Source organism: Crinia signifera, chromosome 5, assembly GCF_055691185.1.
Source record: "Crinia signifera chromosome 5, ASM5569118v1, whole genome shotgun sequence".
Taxonomy (NCBI): Eukaryota; Metazoa; Chordata; class Amphibia; order Anura; family Myobatrachidae; genus Crinia; species Crinia signifera.
In genome coordinates, this window is record NC_139221.1 from 20,205,265 (window position 1) to 20,225,015 (window position 19,751).

Sequence of the window (19,751 nt, forward strand, 5' to 3'; positions counted from 1 at the left end):
GATAAGCCCACAGTATGCCATGCGCAGTGCCTGGGGTATGGATCCCGGACAGCAACAACTCATTTATTTTTTTAATTCCACTGTTTTGTTGTTTTCTATTTGTACATTGAGTCTATACTGTATTTAGGCTTTGCTTCCGCGTTACGAAAAAAAACATGCTTGAAAATAACCAAGAATAATAATACAATTGAATAAAAACAAATGAAGAAAATATTCAACACTAATATAAAAAACGTAGCTTTTAATGTAAAACAACATGTATATAGCACAGTGAAAAAAACACACAAAACAAATCCGTGGAGATAACATCACAATCCAAACATCTCTGTATACAGGGAGCTGACTGCTGTACCCGATATACAATGTGTATATATAAGGAGTATACATCATGGATTCACAATACTATATGTGTGAGGTTACAGGAATGTATCACATATGTGAGGTATTGGTATAGGGGGTATACAGGGGGAGGCAAGGCAGCCTCCCAGATCTTAAAGGTTAACAAAAATCTATGGTAAATTATATTCTAATAGTGCCTGGAATACAGATTTTCTTCACTTGGTTTTGAATAGGATATCGTCCATCTGCCTTCATTCGCCATACACATTTGTAGTTCCTAAACTTTTGGTATCACTCATGACAAGGCTGAAAATAGGATTTTTGCCACCCGGGACAAAACAGTAATTTGGTTCGACTCCATCTCCCCCCACCCCTTCATGCACGCATGGGTATCACATGCAGTCCCAACATCAGCATTTAAATAACACAGTTCTCGTCACTTCAGCCTTACCGCCTCCTTAGAGACCTGCCAATCTCGGGAATTTGCAGCACTTGGGGCGGGGCTTGATGACGTTGAAGTGCTGCTGTGGGAATCGCCTGGAGAGGAGACTGTAAAAGTAGGTAAGTCTGCCTAGGGGGCCCCTATTTCTAGCTGCAATTTCTTCCGATTTTCCGGGAGCCTAACGGCCATACTTGCCTACTTTTGAAAATGGGTTTCAGGGAGATTATAGTTGGTAATAGATTTTGCAAAGCGCCCCCATTGAAGGGGCGTGTCATGCTCCACCCAAAGGGCGTGTCTAGGTCCATATACTGTATGGAGAGATTGTGAAAAGAAATTGTCAAAGAGGCATCTAGAATTGTGGGTGTGTACTGCTACATCTGAGAGGAATTAAAATGACATATATCCAAATGTAGATGAGCCCCAAAGCAGTTAGTAAGAGCTACTATACTTGGTAAAGTGCTGGGAAATGGCGCTGATGATTCAGTGTAAATGTATCTATCTCTCATTCCTTTTTTTCCAAAAAAATGTAACAGTGTAATGTGGGCTAGGTGACATGAGGGAGATTGCTAGACTAATGAGGGAGAGAGGGAGATTGCTGCTATGTCAGGGAGTCTCCTGCAGAATGCAGGAGGGGAGGTAACTATGATGTAACAGTGTAATGTGGGCTAGGTGAAATTTGGGAGATTGCTAGACTAATGAGGGAGAGAGGGAGATTGCTGTTATTTCAGGGAGTCTCCTGCAGAATGCAGGAGGGGAGGTAACAATGGTGTAAGTGTAATGTGGGCTAGGTGACATGAGGGAGATTGCTAGACTAATGAGGGAGAGAGGGAGATTGCTGCTATGTCAGGGAGTCTCCTGCAGAATGCAGGAGGGGAGGTAACTATGATGTAACAGTGTAATGTGGGCTAGGTGAAATTTGGGAGATTGCTAGACTAATGAGGGAGAGAGGGAGATTGCTGTTATTTCAGGGAGTCTCCTGCAGAATGCAGGAGGGGAGGTAGCAATGGTGTAAGTGTAATGTGGGCTAGGTGACATGAGGGAGATTGCTAGACTAATGAGGGAGAGAGGGAGATTGCTGCTATGTCAGGGAGTCTCCTGCAGAATGCAGGAGGGGAGGTAACTATGATGTAACAGTGTAATGTGGGCTAGGTGAAATTTGGGAGATTGCTAGACTAATGAGGGAGAGAGGGAGATTGCTGTTATTTCAGGGAGTCTCCTGCAGAATGCAGGAGGGGAGGTAACTATGATGTAACAGTGTAATGTGGGCTAGGTGAAATTTGGGAGATTGCTAGACTAATGAGGGAGAGAGGGAGATTGCTGTTATTTCAGGGAGTCTCCTGCAGAATGCAGGAGGGGAGGTAACTATGGTGTAACAGTGTAATGTGGGCTAGGTGACATGAGGGAGATTACTGTTATTTCGGGGAGTCTCCTGCAGAATGCAGGAGGGTAGGCCACTATGCTCCCTGACATTCTAGGATGGTAGGCAAGAATGGTCTTAATCCAGCTCTGATTGTCATTTTATATTGTATACACTTGTATATTAGATTTTGTGGCTACTCAAACACACGCAACGTCTGTTAAAAGGAATGCTGAGGTACACTACAAAAAGTTTTAGCCTTAGCATAAATCCTGAAAGTAAACTAAAGTTTAATATTTAGGGAGGGAGGTAATACCAGCGGCAGTGCGGATGATTTTTAGAAGGGCAATCACTTACAAGACATGTCATTTTACCCCTTTAAAAAACAAGTGTTAAAAAACAGAATGGCCAGGAGGGTCCCGGAAATTGGGTCCCCCTCCCGGCCCCCCAAGCCTCCCGGATTGCATGCAGTCTCCCGTAGCCTCACCCACCGCTGTTCAATGCATGGAATACTGGCATTGGATGTGGGTGCGTGGTCGCGGTCATGCTGGCCATGCCCCTAATACATGAAGGTTTTTCTGTGACCCCGCCCCCACCACGCCAATTTTCCATCCGTTGGCGTCCCTCCCCCTACTGCCACACTGAACTGGCATCTATAAAGTAGGCAACCCTGAATTACATCCTGTTTAATATCTATTGTAATTACATTGACATTCTCTAACATGGTAACAGAACAGTGCCCTCTGCTTACTGAAAAAAAGCTTATAAGGTTCTTATTATCAATAATGGCAGAAAATAAAGTAATCACACCTTTCTCTCTCTCTCTCTCTCTCTCTCTCTCTCTCTCTCTCTCTCTCTCCTTCAAAAAAAATGAAAACATCAGCAAAAATAAAATATAAGGCTGTCTATCATCTATATATGTCTTATTCTGGTTCACTCCTTCTGGCAAATTCCTTCTCAGATGGACAAAACCATGTGCACTGCAGGTGGGGAAGATGTAAAATGTGCAGAGAGAGTTAGATTTGGGTGAGTTATTTTGTTACTGTGCAGGGTAAATACTGACTGCTTTATTTTTACACTGAAATATAGATCTCACTTTGTAAAACCCCTCCCAAATCTAATTCTCTCTGCACATTTTACATCTGCCCCCCCCTGCAGTGCACATGGTTTTGTACATCTAAGAAGGAATTTGCCAGAAGGAGTGAACCAGAATAAGGCCCTCTGTCTCGCCTCTATAAGGTGAAGTACCTCCAGTGACCACTAGAGGCCACACAACGACCAAATCACACCTTTGTGTGCTAAAAGATGTCATAACAGAAAGTGAAAGAAATATTGCAGGGACACTGATCTGTTTTGAACTTGTTGGATACGGAGAGAGGGAGCTGTGGAGATAGAGATTGGAGGTTTGTGGGCTAAAAACTGTCACAGCTCAAGCGAACGTAAAACTGTCACAGCTCAAAGTGAAAGTACATTGCAGAAGCCATCAGAGATACAATAAAACAATACTAAAAAGTTGTTCGGAACAAAGTGAGAGGCGTCCTAAAAAATGGTTGATAAATAGGAAGGAAAAAAAAACAATTTCCCCTACAAATATCTTGGATCCAGTTAAATTCGGCATTAAATTAATAAGAATTAATAAATAATTGGGTTTTGGTCTAAGCGACTAAAACACAGAGACATAAATAGACATTCATAAAACCATTGGCATTAAAGCAACACTAAGGGAAGGAACCGTAACCCTTCAGCGTAGTCCATGGGCTCTCTACAAAGACGCTCTCCATAAATACAGCTTATACAATAGGACCCAGTTTCAGCACGGCGTCGACAGGATGAAAGGTCAGGAGGTCAGGTATTTACCGTCACAACAATGTCTCTTGCTTCACCAGTTGCGTCTGGTTACCACTAATTTCCAGAATGATTTTCTGGTACAGTTGGTACATGGACACGCTGCTTAGAAAGTGCCCCAGTTTCTTCATCTGTCTGCGTAATGTTTTCTCCAGCTGTTTGGTTTTCAGCTGTCTGATGGCGGTAACTGTGTCCCCGCTATTTTTGTTCCTCCACAAACTGAGAAGTTTCGGTATTTGGCTTGCGCGCCGGCACGCCTTCAAGGTGACCTTGATATCCTCCTTTCTTATTGGCTTTCCCGGTAAGCTCTGCATTAAGGCCATCAGTTGTTTTGCTGTCACATTTAAGTGTCTGATATGTTTCTGCACTCCCGTTTCGCAAGCCTTGATATCTGCAAGTAAAGTCAGTACGCAATAAGTTCGGGTCACATAGTGGTGTATTAGCTGATGCTGCGGTTGGCTTATAAAACAACAACAAAAGTGATGTTTTTGAATCTTTGTTTGTACAGTTATAAGATGACCTAATGTGATGAGCTATTTTTTATCAGTAATTAATTTTATTATATAGATTGGTGATCATTTATTTATCTACAGTGTCTTATATAGCGCAGCATATTCCGTTACGCTATATATATTTATATATAATTCGAAAAACCGACATAGAGGTAGGAGGGCCCTGCTCGCAAGCTTACAATCTATCTCACTGCTAATATAAATGCTGTTGGGGTAACACAAACGTTCCATAAAATACAAAGTCACAGGCCAAGTATTTTAAGTCTAGCTCTATGGTGTATTTAGGTGCATAACAATGCAGGAATCCTAGCACTGGTCAGAAGACTGGCGCAGGGTACTCAACATCACTCACAAGGTTGACGCCAGAGTCCCTACTGCAGGGCTTAAAGTGGTCCTGGAGAGGTGGTGGAACTCCGCTCCCCTAACACCGAACCCCCCCCCCCCCCCCATTAGGCAGAGCCGAGAACAGTGCTAGGGAATTGTGCCCTACCACCCATAAAGGAATAATGTATCCACCATACATGGTAGCACAATCGTATACACATTACACTGCATGTAGTTCCCTTGATTCATATTAAGTCACACAGTAATTCCCCTTATACACATAATTCCACAGTTGTTCATCTTAACTTTACATTATGTTCGCCGTGCCAGCAGAAGAAGCTGATGGGACAGGTTTTTCTGTTGGAATTATTGTTCAGGGCTGTGGTGGAGGTGGAACTCAGTTCCCCCTACCATTAGAGGTGGTGGAACTCAGTTCCACCCAGTTCCCCCTCACTTTAACCCCTGCCCGACTGTCAGCATCCCATGGTGGGTTATTGTTGTTAGGCTGGGGGGTGTTCAGGTTTAGGCACTAAAAGGGTATGGTTAGTTTTAGGCTGCGGGGGTGGGAGTTGGAGAGTCGGCACCAAGGGGGGAGGATTAGGCTGTGTGTGTGTGGGGGGGGGGGGGTAGCATACTTACCTAAAAGGTGTCAAATTTCTGACCATTGGGATGCCGCTGCCGAACTTCTGCCCGGCAGCTTCCTAAGCGCCGGGATCCCAATACCATCCCCTCTGGGCCTCACAGGACAGGCCATGGTTGAATGTGAGCCAAGAAATGTGTCAGGTGATCAGTTGTCTATCTATCACAAGCTTTCCTGATTGGCTATAACATCCAACATGTTGGAAGATCACCTTAATAAATTCTCTAATCTGTTTCTCTCACAAATTCATGCAAAATAAAGTGAGATTAATATCCAGCATGCTTACAGGTGTTGCTAGTACCATTCCCTATAAGGATGTGAGAAGGGCTACTTGGGGGCGTGGACAAATCCAGGGATACATGGCCACGCCCCTGAAGAACTTAGTAAGCACAGGGGAAGCCTGCGACTACACAGGGGGACATTTGCGCACATTTAATATTAGTTATAAGTTGCATTAAATGTTGGCACTTTGTAAGCGCTACAGATGTTACAATCATAGCTTAGAAACCTTTCCGCTTACCTTGAATAAGATGCTTGAAGGAATCATTCCCTTTGCTTTGACTCCTGTATAACTTAAACAAGTAGAAAGGCTGTTCTTTTGAGTTGTAGCTTTGTTTAATGGCATCTAACTGCTGAGATGTCACTGCCAAAGCAGGCAGTCTCCCAGCCAGTACAGATACCCAGTTGGCTGGAAGCTCGGGGAATCGGAACAGGGCTTCCTCACAAAGTGTCACATCTGTGGAAAGAATGATACGTAAGTCAGGCTGGTCCCAAAAACTGTGCAATGCATTAGATCAGTGGTTCTCAAACTCGGCACTCAGGATCCCACACAGGTCGTTGTTTTTTCAGGTCACCCGGCAGGTGCTCTGTTTACCCAGTGGCGTAACTATAGCACCGCAGCCCCCGCCACCGGGGGGGTGGGGGGTGGGGCACTGTGCATATGGGGGCACCAGGGGCTGCGGTGCTATAGTTACACCTCCCCCCAATCCCCCGCAGGCTTACCTATTTCGCTGGTCCCGGCGGCTCCGTTCTTCTGCTGAGGACCACTACAAAATGGCCGCCCCCATATAGCACACAGTTCTCTGAAACTGTCTGCTGTATGGGGGCTGCCATTTTGTGGTGGTACTTAGCAGAAGAACGGAGCCGCCGGGACCAGCGTGAAAGGTAAGGCTGCGGGGGATTGGGGGTGTTTGAATGGGCGGCGGGGGGACGCCCAAAACGTAGCTACGCCGCTGTGTTTACCACCAACTGTCACATTTAAAAAATCCACAGGTGATCTGGTAAACACGTGTGTAGGGTACTAGTGGATGGTCAGATATACAGTCATTGAATTATACTTGAGCATAATCTCTGCAGAGGGCAGAAATACACAACTGAGGGAAAGGGGCAGCACCTGCAATTAGACAAGACCTCCAGCAGAGGGAGCTGTATAAAGAAGAGGGGACGTATAATACATTACCTATGTCACAGGCTTCGTGGCACACTGTGTCATCTGTGGAACTTCCTTTCCGAGCCACTTTGAGACCCAGCATTTTGCAGTTGGTATGCGGCTGGCATGGCGCGGTGGCAGAAGTCACGTTTGAGAATGTTCCCTTAGGGCATTCGCTGCACACAGTGTCACTATCTGGAGTCCCTAAAAACATAGAAAAATAAAAATGTCATGAAAAAATGAAGCAACTCTGCTCCATTAAAAAAAAAAAAAAGGTACTTGTGTAGTTTCATGGCGGCAGTTACATAGTTAGCGCAGCGTCCCTGTCAGATTTAGCGTAGTGTTCCCGCTGGCAGGGCAGTCAGCGTCCCTGTGAGAATCAGCGTAGTGTTCCCGCGGTCAGGGCAGTCAGCGTCCCTGTGAGACTCAGCGTAGTGTTCCCGCGGTCAGGGCAGTCAGCGTCCCTGTGAGAATCAGCGTAGTGTTCCCGCGGCCGCAGCCGTTGGGCTACGCTAACAGTGTAGCTTAAGCTGCTGCCGTGAAACTACACAAGAAGTCAGTCAGGCGTCCCTGTTATTATCAGCGTCGTGTTCCCGCCCATTCCCGGCCAGCCGGAGCTTACGTAGTTAGCGTAGTCAGTCAGCGCTTATTACATTGTGTGGGAACCATTGAACATTTTAACCTGCCTGTCATGCCGGGTGTGAATGTGTTCCTTAAACAACCCCCACTATCCATGCCAGCCCGAAGTGGGCGCTGGCAGAGAGGCGCTCCATCTGTCTGAGACGCAGGAGCGAGGGGACGCGTTACGCGTCCTCCCGACCTTTTCATACCCCTTCTTTCCATGTCGTTATGTTGATTTTATAAGGTCTGGCGAGTGCAGCGAGCCATCGAGCCCGAAGCGTGGCGAGTGCAGCAAGCCCCGCGAGGGGACGCTGATTACATGTAATCCAGAGAGGGGATCATGCGGGCGCCGGCGCTGTGTGAGAGGTGCTCACTAGGCTTGCCAGGGATGCCAGGAACAGAGATGCAGTTCCTGGCAACAGTACGGTAGTTACTTGTGTAGTTTCACAGCGGCAGCCTATGCTGATAACGTAGCTTAGGCTGCCGCCGTGAAACTACACAAGTAAGGCAGCCGTTGGGCTACGCTGATAACGTAGCTTAGGCTGCCACCGTGAAACTACACAAGTAAGGCAGCCGTTGGGCTATGCTGATAACGTAGCTTAGGCTGCCACCGTGAAACTACACAAGTAAAGCAGCAGTTGGGCTACGCTGATAATGTAGCTTAGGCTGCCGCCCTGAAACTACACAAGTAAGGCAGCCGTTGGGCTATGCTGATAACGTAGATTAGGCTGCCACCGTGAAACTACACAAGTAAGGCAGCCGTTGGGCTATGCTGATAACGTAGCTTAGGCTGCCGCCGTGAAACTACACAAGTAAGGCAGCCGTTGGGCTACGCTGATAACGTAGCTTAGACTGCCGCCGTGAAACTACACAAGTAAGGCAGCCGTTGGGCTACGCTGATAACGTAGCTTAGACTGCCGCCGTGAAACTACACAAGTAAGACAGCCGTTGGGCTATGCTGATAACGTAGCTTAGACTGCCGCCGTGAAACTACACAAGTGCCAAAAAAAATAGAAAGAGATGACCGGTGAGGGTCAATGCTTGACTCAATTTCCCGGCACTGTAAAAACAAGCTTATGGTCGACATAGGGAATGTCCACAGTCAAAAGTCGATGAGAGTTTTTCATAAGTTTTTGGGTGTCTATGTAATCGTACATCTACATCAGGCATGTCCAAACTATGGCCCTCCAGCTGTTGTAAAACTACAAGTCCCATCATGCCTTGCCACAGTTTTTCTATTAGGGAATGCTAAAACTATGGCAAGGCATGCTGGGATGGAGGCCTGCAGTTTGGACATGCCTGATCTACATGAATACCATATATCTGTACTGTGTCCCCTTGCATGGCTTGCTTCGTTCACCATGCTTAAGCTTATGTCAACCTTCTGGCATTGTCGATCCAAGGTATGTTGACCCTTTTAGGTGTTGACCAAGTCACTGTTGACCATTACGGAGCAATACGCTCCGTAATGGAATTGCCCCATGGGCCTGATTCTGGTTCACATGCAAAAGACAAAACCATGTGCACTGGGGCAGATGTAACTGGTGCAGAGAGAATTAGATTTGGGTGGGGGTTGTACTTCAAACTGATATCTATATTACAGTGTAAAAATAAAGTAAAAATAAAGCAGGCAGTATTTACCCTGCACAGAAACAAAGTAACAAACAAAAGTCTCTCTGCAAGTTGCCTCTGCCCCCCCCCCCCCCCCCCATCCTGCGGTGCTCATGGTTTTGTCCATTTGTGAGAGATTTTGCTTTTGCAAATGAACCAGAATCAGGCCCCGTGTGTATGCGGATGATACTCAAATCTATCTATCAACCCCAGAGTTGTCACCAGTGGTTTTGGGCCGAGTTTCAGAATGTCTCTCTGCCATCTCATCTTGGATGTCTTCCCGCCAACTCAAACTCAATATTTCAAAAACAGAATTACTTATATTCTCGCCAACTAAGAACAGTTACCATCCTGATATCTCCATCACTGTTGACAACTCGACCATCTACCCTACCCCACAAGCTCGTTGCTTAGGGGTCATCCTCGACTCTGACCTGTCCTTTCTTCCCCACATTCAATCTGTCTCCAAATCATGTTACATGCATCTAAAGAACATATCCAAAATACGACCGTATCTCACACAAGAAACTACTAAATCTCTTATACATGCACTCATTATATCCCGCATTGATTATTGCAATAGTCTCCTGACTGGTCTTCCCAAGAACAGACTCTCACCACTACAATCCATTTTAAATGCTGCTGCTAGGCTGATCTTCCTTGCAAGACGCTCATCATCTGCTGATCCGCTCTGCCAGTCCCTCCATTGGTTACCTGTATCTTACCGTATTCAATACAAAACACTTCTACTAACTTATAAAGCTATTAACCATACTGCACCAGCATATATCTCTCTACTTATCACAAAATATCTCCCATCTCGACCACTCCGCTCTGCACAAGATCTGCGTCTCTCTTCTGCACGGATCACCAGCTCCCATTCACTATTACAGGACTTTCATCGGGCTGCTCCCATCCTATGGAATGCCCTTCCACGCACAATAAGACTCTCCAATAGCCTCCAAACATTCAAGCGTTCCCTGAAAACTCACCTCTTCAGGCAAGCCTATAATGTTTAAGTTCTACATGCATAACCCTCTGAGGCACTTATGTATTATATAGCTACCCTTCTGGACTTGTAACTTGGTGGGACTGCTATGGTATTACTGGTGCCTGTCCTTGTGTTTCCCCCTATATCCCTATAGATTGTAAGCTTGCAGCAGGGCCCTCCTACCTCCAAGTCTGTATGTTGTTACCCAGTTTGTTTTATCACTGTCTACTATTGTAAAGCGCAACGGAATCTGCTGCGCTATATAAGAAACTGTAAATAAATAAATAAATAAATAAATAAATATGCCCCTTTATATTGACCCTGATTATGGAAGAGCGGTATCAAGAGATAAAGTGAAGAGTATTAAAGTACCAAGCTCCTAAATGTCTTGTTTAATGACGAGTGGTGTTATGACTTGTTACTAATATTAAATGGTGCCCCAGCCAATCAACTCTAACAAATTTTTCAAACACATGACAGTTAGGAGCTGATTGGCTGGAGCACCAATACAATTAATAATAAGAATACTCCTTGTTGATAAATCTACCCCACAGCCTGTATGCCTACTACACATTATACCACACACCGTAATGCCCATTACACTTTATGCCACACACTATAATGCTCATTACATATTATGCCACACACTGTCATGCCCATTACATATTATGCCACACAATGATGCCCATTATATATTATGCCACACACCATAATGCCCATTACAACATTAGGCCACATACATATGTATATATATTGTTGTATATATCAGGGCCGAAACTAGGGTTTCTGGTGCCCAGGGCAAGACATACATTTAGTGCCCCCCCCCCAAAAAAAAAATTGGCATTTGGTTTTGCACAGAAAGAAAAACATTAATCAGAAGCCATTTATGTGCTTACAGACAGCAGAAGGGTGACATTAAACAGGGACAGTGTGCGCCGAAGGCGCGTGCTAAAAATTTAGGGCATGTTTTTTTTTTTGGGGGGGGGGGGGGGGGGCGGGAAGTGGTGTGGTCACATAGTAGTATCAATTCACACTGTAGAAAACACTGTAATGCCCAGTACACATTCCAGCACTCACCGTAATGCCCAGAGCACATTACACCACAAACTGTAATGCCCAGTACACATTATAGCACACACCATAATGCCCAGAGCACATTACACCACAAACCGTAATGCCCAGAGCACATTACACCACAATCCGTAATGCCCAGTACACATTATAGCACACACCGTTATGCCCAGAGCACATTACACCACACACCGTCATGCCCAGTACACATTATAGCACACACCATAATGCCCAGTACACATTATAGCACACACCATAATGCCCAGTACACATTATAGCACACCGTTATGCCCAGTACACATTATAACACACACCGTAATGCCCAGTACACATTATAGCACACACCGTAATGCCCAGTACACATTATAGCACACACCGTTATGCCCAGTACACATTATAACACACACCGTAATGCCCAATATATATTATAGCACATAAGTGCTGCTTACCTACATGCTTGATGCCAGGGGTTATATGCTCCTTGCAGGGGTTACATGCTTGATGCCAGGGGTTACATGCTTGATGCCAGGGGTTACATTCTTGATGCCAGGGGTTATATGCTTGATGCCAGGGGTTACATGCTTGATGCCAGGGGTTACATGCTTGATGCCAGGGGTTATATGCTTGATGCCAGGGGTTACATGCTAGATGCAGGGGTTACATGCTGGTTGGTGCATGGGGATTGCCATAAGGGGCGGGGGCATTTTATGGCCGTTGCTGGGGGAAGGGAAGCATTTTGTGCCCAATGGTTGGAGAAGCTGGCATGTTGCTCAGCAGGCTGTCAGTGCGGCGGGGGACTGGATGTGGCTGGAAGAGCTGACAAGCTGCTCTTCTAGCCACATCCAGTCCCCCGCTGCGCTGACAGCCCGCTCACCTCTTCTTCTGAGAGGGGCTGTCAGCTTTCATAGCCGCATCGCGTCCCGTCCCCCCGCACTCAGCAGTGGCATAGACTTACATTGTGGGGGGCGGGCGGCCAAAGGACACACGCACGAGTCTGTGTGTGACTGTGACTCAACCCGCTCAGGGCGCGCAGCTACAGCAACTAGGAAAACCTGCAGTGATTGGCTGCCGGGCGGCCACTGAGCAATGATTGGGTCCCCGGCGGCCGCTGCAGTGATTGGTTCAGGTGCAGCACAGCGCGTCCTTGGGGACCCCATCAGTTTTAAAAACTGAGTCCCCGGGGACAGTGACAGTATTGCGCCCCCCCCTCCAGCGCCCGGTGCGCGTGACCCCCCAGCCCCCCCCTAGTTACGGCCCATATTATAACTCATAGGGCTAGATAATAGTGGTAACATACCTTGTTGCAGTACTCCAGAGCCAGGTGGGCATTGCTTGTGCGGTAGGCAAAACTCAATATCCAGAAAGTACCCTGCCATGCACTCGCACAGCTTGTTGGTGGTGCTGTTGCACTCTTGCGTCACCACCTGCAGCTCCTTACAGACGGCGCTGCAGAACTGGCAGTCCTTGTGGTAGTGCCACTGGTCAGCAAAGTGCCTGGGCGGGCAGGGCGCACACTCCGTCCTCCTCTCAGCAGTGCAGTCCTGCTTAACATAAGTCCCTGGTGGACACTGGTCACACTGCAGTGCATCGAACGTGTTAGGGTCATAGCGGATGTACTGTGGGGGGTGTCCTATCGTGAGGCTGGCATGGAACACCTGTAAAAGAAAAATATAACATTAATAGGTCAAGTTACCTAAATATTTTTTGTTTGTTTTATTCGATTTTTTTTAGATTTCAGTATTACATAATTGGTTATATACATACTTTATTTAAACGCTCGGGTCTGCAGGGGAAGATGCTACGCTCGGGTCTGCAGGGGTAGATGCTACGCTCGGGTCTGCAGGGGTAGATGCTACACTCGGGTCTGCAGGGGAAGATGCTACGCTCGGGTCTGCAGGGGTAGATGCTACGCTCGGGTCTGCAGGGGAAGAGGCTACGCTCGGGTCTGCAGGGGAAGAGGCTACGCTCGGGTCTGCAGGGGAAGAGGCTACGCTCGGGTCTGCAGGGGAAGATGCTACGCTCAGTTCTGCAGGGGAAGATGCTACGCTCAGGTCTGCAGGGGAAGATGCTACGCTCAGGTCTGCAGGGGAAGATGCTACGCTCGGGTCTGCAGGGGAAGATGCTACGCTCAGGTCTGCAGGGGAAGATGCTACGCTCAGGTCTGCAGGGGAAGATGCTACGCTCAGGTCTGCAAGGGAAGATGCTACACTCGGGTCTGCAGGGGAAGATGCTACGCTCAGGTCTGCAGGGGAAGATGCTACACTCGGGTCTGCAGGGGAAGATGCTACGCTCGGCTCTACAGGGGAAGATGCTACGCTCGGGTCTGCAGGGGAAGATGCTACGCTCAGTTCTGCAGGGGAAGATGCCACGCTCGGGTCTGCAGGGGAAGATGCTACGCTCAGTTCTGCAGGGGAAGATGCTACGCTCAGTTCTGCAGGGGAAGATGCTACGCTCGGGTCTGCAGGGGAAGATGCTACGCTCAGGTCTGCAGGGGAAGATGCTACTCTCGGGTCTGCAGGGGAAGATGCTACTCTCGGGTCTGCAGGGGAAGATGCTACGCTCGGGTCTGCAGGGGAAGATGCTACGCTCGGGTCTGCAGGGGAAGATGCTACGCTCGGGTCTGCAGGGGAAGATGCTACTCTCGGGTCTGCAGGGGAAGATGCTACTCTCGGGTCTGCAGGGGAAGATGCTACGCTCGGGTCTGCAGGGGAAGATGCTACGCTCGGGTCTGCAGGGGTAGATGCTACGCTCGGGTCTGCAGGGGAAGATGCTACGCTCGGGTCTGCAGGGGAAGATGCTACTCTCGGGTCTGCAGGGGAAGATGCTACGCTCAGGTCTGTAGGGGAAGATGCTACGCTCGGTTCTGCAGGGGAAGATGCTACGCTCAGGTCTGCAGGGGAAGATGCTACTCTCGGGTCTGCAGGGGAAGATGCTACGCTCGGGTCTGCAGGGGAAGATGCTGCGCTCGGGTCTGCAGGGGAAGATGTTACGCTCGGGTCTGCAGGGGAAGATGCTACGCTCGGGTCTGCAGGGGAAGATGCTACACTCGGCTCTGCAGGGGAAGATGCCACGCTCGGGTCTGCAGGGGAAGATGCTACGCTCAGGTCTGCAGGGGAAGATGCTACACTCGGCTCTACAGAGGAAGATGCTACGCTCGGGTCTGCAGAGGAAGATGCTACGCTCGGGTCTGCAGGGGAAGATGCTACGCTCAGGTCTGCAGGGGAAGATGCTACACTCGGCTCTACAGGAGAAGATGCTATGCTCAGGTCTGTAGGGGAAGATGCTACGCTCGGTTCTGCAGGGGAAGATGCTACGCTCAGGTCTGCAGGGGAAGATGCTACGCTCGGGTCTGCAGGGAAAGATGCTACGCTCGGGTCTGCAGGGGTAGATGCTACGCTCGGGTCTGCAGGGGAAGATGCTACGCTCGGGTCTGCAGGGGAAGATGCTACGCTCGGGTCTGCAGGGGAAGATGCTACGCTAGGGTCTGCAGGGGAAGATGCTGCGCTCGGGTCTGCAGGGGAAGATGCTACGCTCGGGTCTGCAGGGGAAGATGCTACGCTCGGGTCTGCAGGGGAAGATGCTACGCTCGGGTCTGCAGGGGAAGATGCTACGCTCGGGTCTGCAGGGGAAGATGCTACGCTCGGGTCTGCAGGGGAAGATGCTGCGCTCGGGTCTGCAGGGGAAGATGCTGCGCTGGGGTCTGCAGGGGAAGATGCTACGCTCGGCTCTACAGGGGAAGATGCTACGCTCGGGTCTGCAGGGGAAAATGCTACGCTCAGGTCTGCAGGGGAAGATGCTACGCTCGGGTCTGCAGGGGAAGATGCTACACTCGGGTCTGCAGGGGAAGATGCTACGCTTGGCTCTGCAGGGGAAGATGCTACGCTCGGGTCTGCAGGGGAAGATGCTACGCTCGGGTCTGCAGGGGAAGATGCTACGCTCGGGTCTGCAGGGGAAGATGCTACGCTCAGGTCTGCAGGGGAAGATGCTACGCTGGGGTCTGCAGGAAAAAATGCTACGCTCGGGTCTGCAGGGGAAGATGCTACGCTCGGGTCTGCAGGGGAAGAAACTACGCTCGGGTCTGCAGGGGAAGATGCTACGCTCGGGTCTGCAGGGGAAAATGCTACGCTCGGGTCTGCAGGGGAAGATGCTACGCTCGGGTCTGCAGGGGAAGATGCTACGCTCGGTTCTGCAGGGGAAGATGCTACGCTCGGTTCTGCAGGGGAAGATGCTACGCTCGGGTCTGCAGGGGAAGATGCTACGCTCGGGCTGCAGGGGAAGATGCTACGCTCGGGTCTGCAGGGGAAGATGCTACGCTCTGGTCTGCAGGGGAAGATGCTACGCTCGGGTCTGCAGGGGAAGATGCTACGCTCAGGTCTGCACAGGGGAAGATGCTACGCTCGGGTCTGCAGGGGAAGATGCTACGCTCGGGTCTGCAGGGGAAGATGCTACGCTCGGGTCTGTAGGGGAAGATGCTACACTCGGGTCTGCAGGGGTAGATGCTACGCTAGGGTCTGCAGGGGAAGATGCTGCGCTCGGGTCTGCAGGGGAAGATGCTACGCTCGGGTCTGCAGGGGACGATGCTACGCTGGGCTCTACAGGGGAAGATTCTACGCTCGGGTCTGCAGGGGAAGATGCTACGCTCGGGTCTGCAGGGGAAGATGCTACGCTCGGGTCTGCAGGGGACGATGCTACGCTCGGGTCTGCAGGGGAAGATGCTACGCTCGGGTCTGTAGGTGAAGATGCTATGGTTGGTTCTACAGGGGAGGATGCTACGCTCAGGTCTGCAGGGAAAGATGCTACACTCGGCTCTACAGTAGAAGATGCTACGCTCAGGTCTGTAGGGGAAGATGCTACGCTTGGTTCTGCAGGGGAAGATGCTACGCTCAGGTCTGCAGGGGAAGATGCTACGCTCGGGTCTGCAGGGGTAGATGCTACGCTCGGGTCTGCAGGGGTAGATGCTACGCTCGGATCTGCAGGGGAAGATGCTACGCTCGGGTCTGCAGGGGAAGATGCTACGCTCAGGTCTGTAGGGGAAGATGCTACGCTTGGTTCTGCAGGGGAAGATGCTACGCTCAGGTCTGCAGGGGAAGATGCTACGCTCGGGTCTGCAGGGAAAGATGCTACGCTCGGGTCTGCAGGGGTAGATGCTACGCTCGGGTCTGCAGGGGAAGATGCTACGCTCGGGTCTGCAGGGGAAGATGCTACGCTCGGGTCTGCAGGGGTAGATGCTACGCTAGGGTCTGCAGGGGAAGATGCTGCGCTCGGGTCTGCAGGGGAAGATGCTACGCTCGGGTCTGCAGGGGACAATGCTACGCTGGGCTCTACAGGGGAAGATGCTACGCTCGGGTCTGCAGGGGAAGATGCTATGCTCGGGTCTTCAGGGGAAGATGCTACGCTCGGGTCTGCAGGGGACGATGCTACGCTCGGGTCTGCAGGGGAAGATGCTACGCTCGGGTCTGTAGGGGAAGATGCTATGGTTGGTTCTACAGGGGAAGATGCTACGCTCAGGTCTGCAGGGAAAGATGCTACACTCTGCTCTACAGGAGAAGATGCTACGCTCAGGTCTGTAGGGGAAGATGCTACGCTCGGTTCTGCAGGGGAAGATGCTACGCTCAGGTCTGCAGGGGAAGATGCTACGCTCGGGTCTGCAGGGAAAGATGCTACGCTCGGGTCTGCAGGGGTAGATGCTACGCTCGGGTCTGCAGGGGAAGATGCTACGCTCGGGTCTGCAGGGGAAGATGCTACGCTCGGGTCTGCAGGGGTAGATGCTACGCTAGGGTCTGCAGGGGAAGATGCTGCGCTCGGGTCTGCAGGGGAAGATGCTACGCTCGGGTCTGTAGGGGAAGATGCTACGCTCAGGTCTGCAGGGGAAGATGCTACGCTCGGGTCTGCAGGGGAAGATGCTACGCTCGGGTCTGCAGGGGAAGATGCTACGCTCGGGTCTGCAGGGGAAGATGCTGCGCTCGGGTCTGCAGGGGAAGATGCTGCGCTCGGGTCTGCAGGGGAAGATGCTACGCTCGGCTCTACAGGGGAAGATGCTACGCTCGGGTCTGCAGGGGAAGATGCTACGCTCGGGTCTGCAGGGGAAGATGCTACGCTCGGGTCTGCAGGGGAAGATGCTACGCTCGGGTCTGCAGGGGAAGATGCTACGCTCGGCTCTACAGGGGAAGATGCTACGCTCGGGTCTGCAGGGGAAGATGCTACGCTCGGGTCTGCAGGGGACGATGCTACGCTGGGCTCTACAGGGGAAGATGCTACGCTTGGGTCTGCAGGGGAAGATGCTACGCTCGGGTCTGCAGGGGAAGATGCTACGCTCGGGTCTGCAGGGGAAGATGCTACGCTCGGGTCTGCAGGGGACGATGCTACGCTCAGGTCTGCAGGGGAAGATGCTACGCTCGGGTCTGCAGGGGAAGATGCTATGGTTGGTTCTACAGGGGAAGATGCTACGCTCGGGTCTGCAGGGGAAGATGCTACGCTAGGGTCTGCAGGGGAAGATGCTACGCTCGGGTCTGCAGGGGAAGATGCTATGCTCGGGTCTGCAGGGGAGGATTCTATGGTTGGTTCTACAGGGGAAGATGCTATGCTCGGGTCGACAGGGGAAGATGCTACGCTCGGGTCTGCGGGGGAAGATGCTACGCTCGGGTCTGCGGGGGAAGATGCTATGCTCGGGTCTGCAGGGGAGGATGCTATGGTTGGTTCTACAGGGGAAGATGCTATGCTTGGGGCTGCAGGGGAAGATGCAACACTCAGCTCTGAAGCGTAAAATGCTATGCTCAACGCTGCAGGGGTAGATGCTATGCTCAGCTCTGCAGGGGTAGGTGCTACGCGCTTAACTGCAGGGGAAGATGCTATGCTCAGCTCTGCAGGGGGAGATGCTATGCTTGGCTCTGCAGGGAAAGATGCTACACTCAGCTCTGCAGGGTAAAATGCTACACGCTACACTGCAGGGGAAGAGGCTACTCTCAGCTCTGCAGGGGCAGATGCTGAGCTTGGCTCTGCAGGGAAAGATGCAATGCTCAGCTCTGCAGGGGTAAGTGCTACACTTGGCTCTGCAGGGGTAAGTGCTACACTTGGCTCTGCAGGGGTAGATGCTACACCTGGCTCTGTAGGGAAAGGTGCTACACCTGGCTCTGTAGGGGAAGATGATACACATGGCTCTGTAGGGGAAGATGCTACACATGGCTCTGTAGGGGAAGATGATACACATGGCTCTGCAGAGGAGGATTATACCCTTGGCTCTGCAGGGGAAGATGCTATGCTCGACTCTGCAGGGGAAGATTGACTGTTCCCATTTTTTGGGGCGCGTTTATGTCAACATAAGTCGGCATAGATACCGTATGAGTCCCTCGCAGGACTTGCTGAGCTCAGCACACTATTATCACAAATAAATCATAAAAAATAGCTTTGTCAACCTTTTGACTATCGAGCTTTTGAGCATGTTGACCTCTTGCCCATATCGACTTTTGATTGACTAAGTCAATCTTATACCTGTTGACCTTTTGAGCATGTCAACCTTTTGTTTGTCGACCAATAGTTGACAACCATAGTCAACCACCGTCAAAGAGCACCGAGTCCCCTCACATGGCTCACTGCTCTCACCATGCTTCGGGCCCGGTGCCTCGCTGCGCTCAGCACACTCTTATATTCTCCCACCACACCGTCCTTTATGATACTTGTCTGCTTTCCACAATATCCCGGAGACTCCTGGGAGAGCGATGCTAGTGGCGGATTCGGGGGGGGGGGGGTGTCCCCCTGCTCCTGAACGATGGCATGATTTGAAGCATTGCGCCTTTTCCTCCTCAATAACGGACGTCTGCATCGCTCCTCCGTGAACTTCCCCAGATCCTACAGAAAGTAGCTGAGTATTTCATGCTTCATTTTAACGAAGCTACTTCAATGTTTCGGTGCCTGGAGTGTGTGCGGTTCAGCGGACAGCGCGGGGTGCCTTCATTTTATCACCATCCCTTGTAAACCTTTTCACAAGGCTCTCTTGTTCTAATATAATGCGTTCTGTGTCATCCTTATTTACCAACACACATGCAAATCATTTACAAGAAGAGCGAATGGGTCTGTTTTGTAAATATTTGTGGTCGCCTTGGTTAGAAGATGTTTCCTATTTAAAATCTCATCAATGTGTGACTGATATGACGGAGCCGGTGACCAACATTCAAACTGTGCGCTTCCCATTTGCAAGCGCTTGCAAGAAATGGAGTTAGTGTGCATGGGCGCTTAAGTGATATAAACAAATAGAGATATTATACATACAAATAAATGTAGAATCCGCCTGTTTGATTGAGGGTCTAATTAAAAGACCTTTCCCCTGAAGAGACACAAGCCAAAACAAAACCTAGTGCAATTTTGTAGGGCAATTGTAACAATTTATTAGTCTCACAGGACACTTACAAACAAACAGGTATAAAAAGCATGTAACCACCGATTGTGGTAATATATCCTTCAATATTGAGATGTTACCATCCGCAACAGGTCCCAGATCATAAATAGGGATAGTGAGGGAGAGGGTGCCGGCTCCACTTTCCTCCACAGATGCTGTGCTTTGGGTTTTTCTCAA

At 50.0% G+C, this 19,751-nt stretch overlaps 1 protein-coding gene across 1 annotated transcript in view; it reads right to left on the bottom strand.

Moving 5' to 3' along the window:
- Positions 1-226: 226 nt before the first annotated feature.
- TNFRSF11B (TNF receptor superfamily member 11b) overlaps positions 227-19,751 on the bottom strand; it is a 33,184-nt gene continuing 13,659 nt past the window's right edge. Inside the window, exons 2-5 of the mRNA XM_083186728.1 lie at positions 12,480-12,837; positions 6,919-7,092; positions 5,980-6,195; positions 227-4,374 (exon numbers count right to left, since the gene is read on the bottom strand). Coding sequence (XP_083042854.1) covers positions 3,998-4,374; positions 5,980-6,195; positions 6,919-7,092; positions 12,480-12,837 — 1,125 coding nt within the window. The 3' untranslated portion in view covers positions 227-3,997. The remainder of the gene's footprint in view (positions 4,375-5,979; positions 6,196-6,918; positions 7,093-12,479; positions 12,838-19,751) is intronic.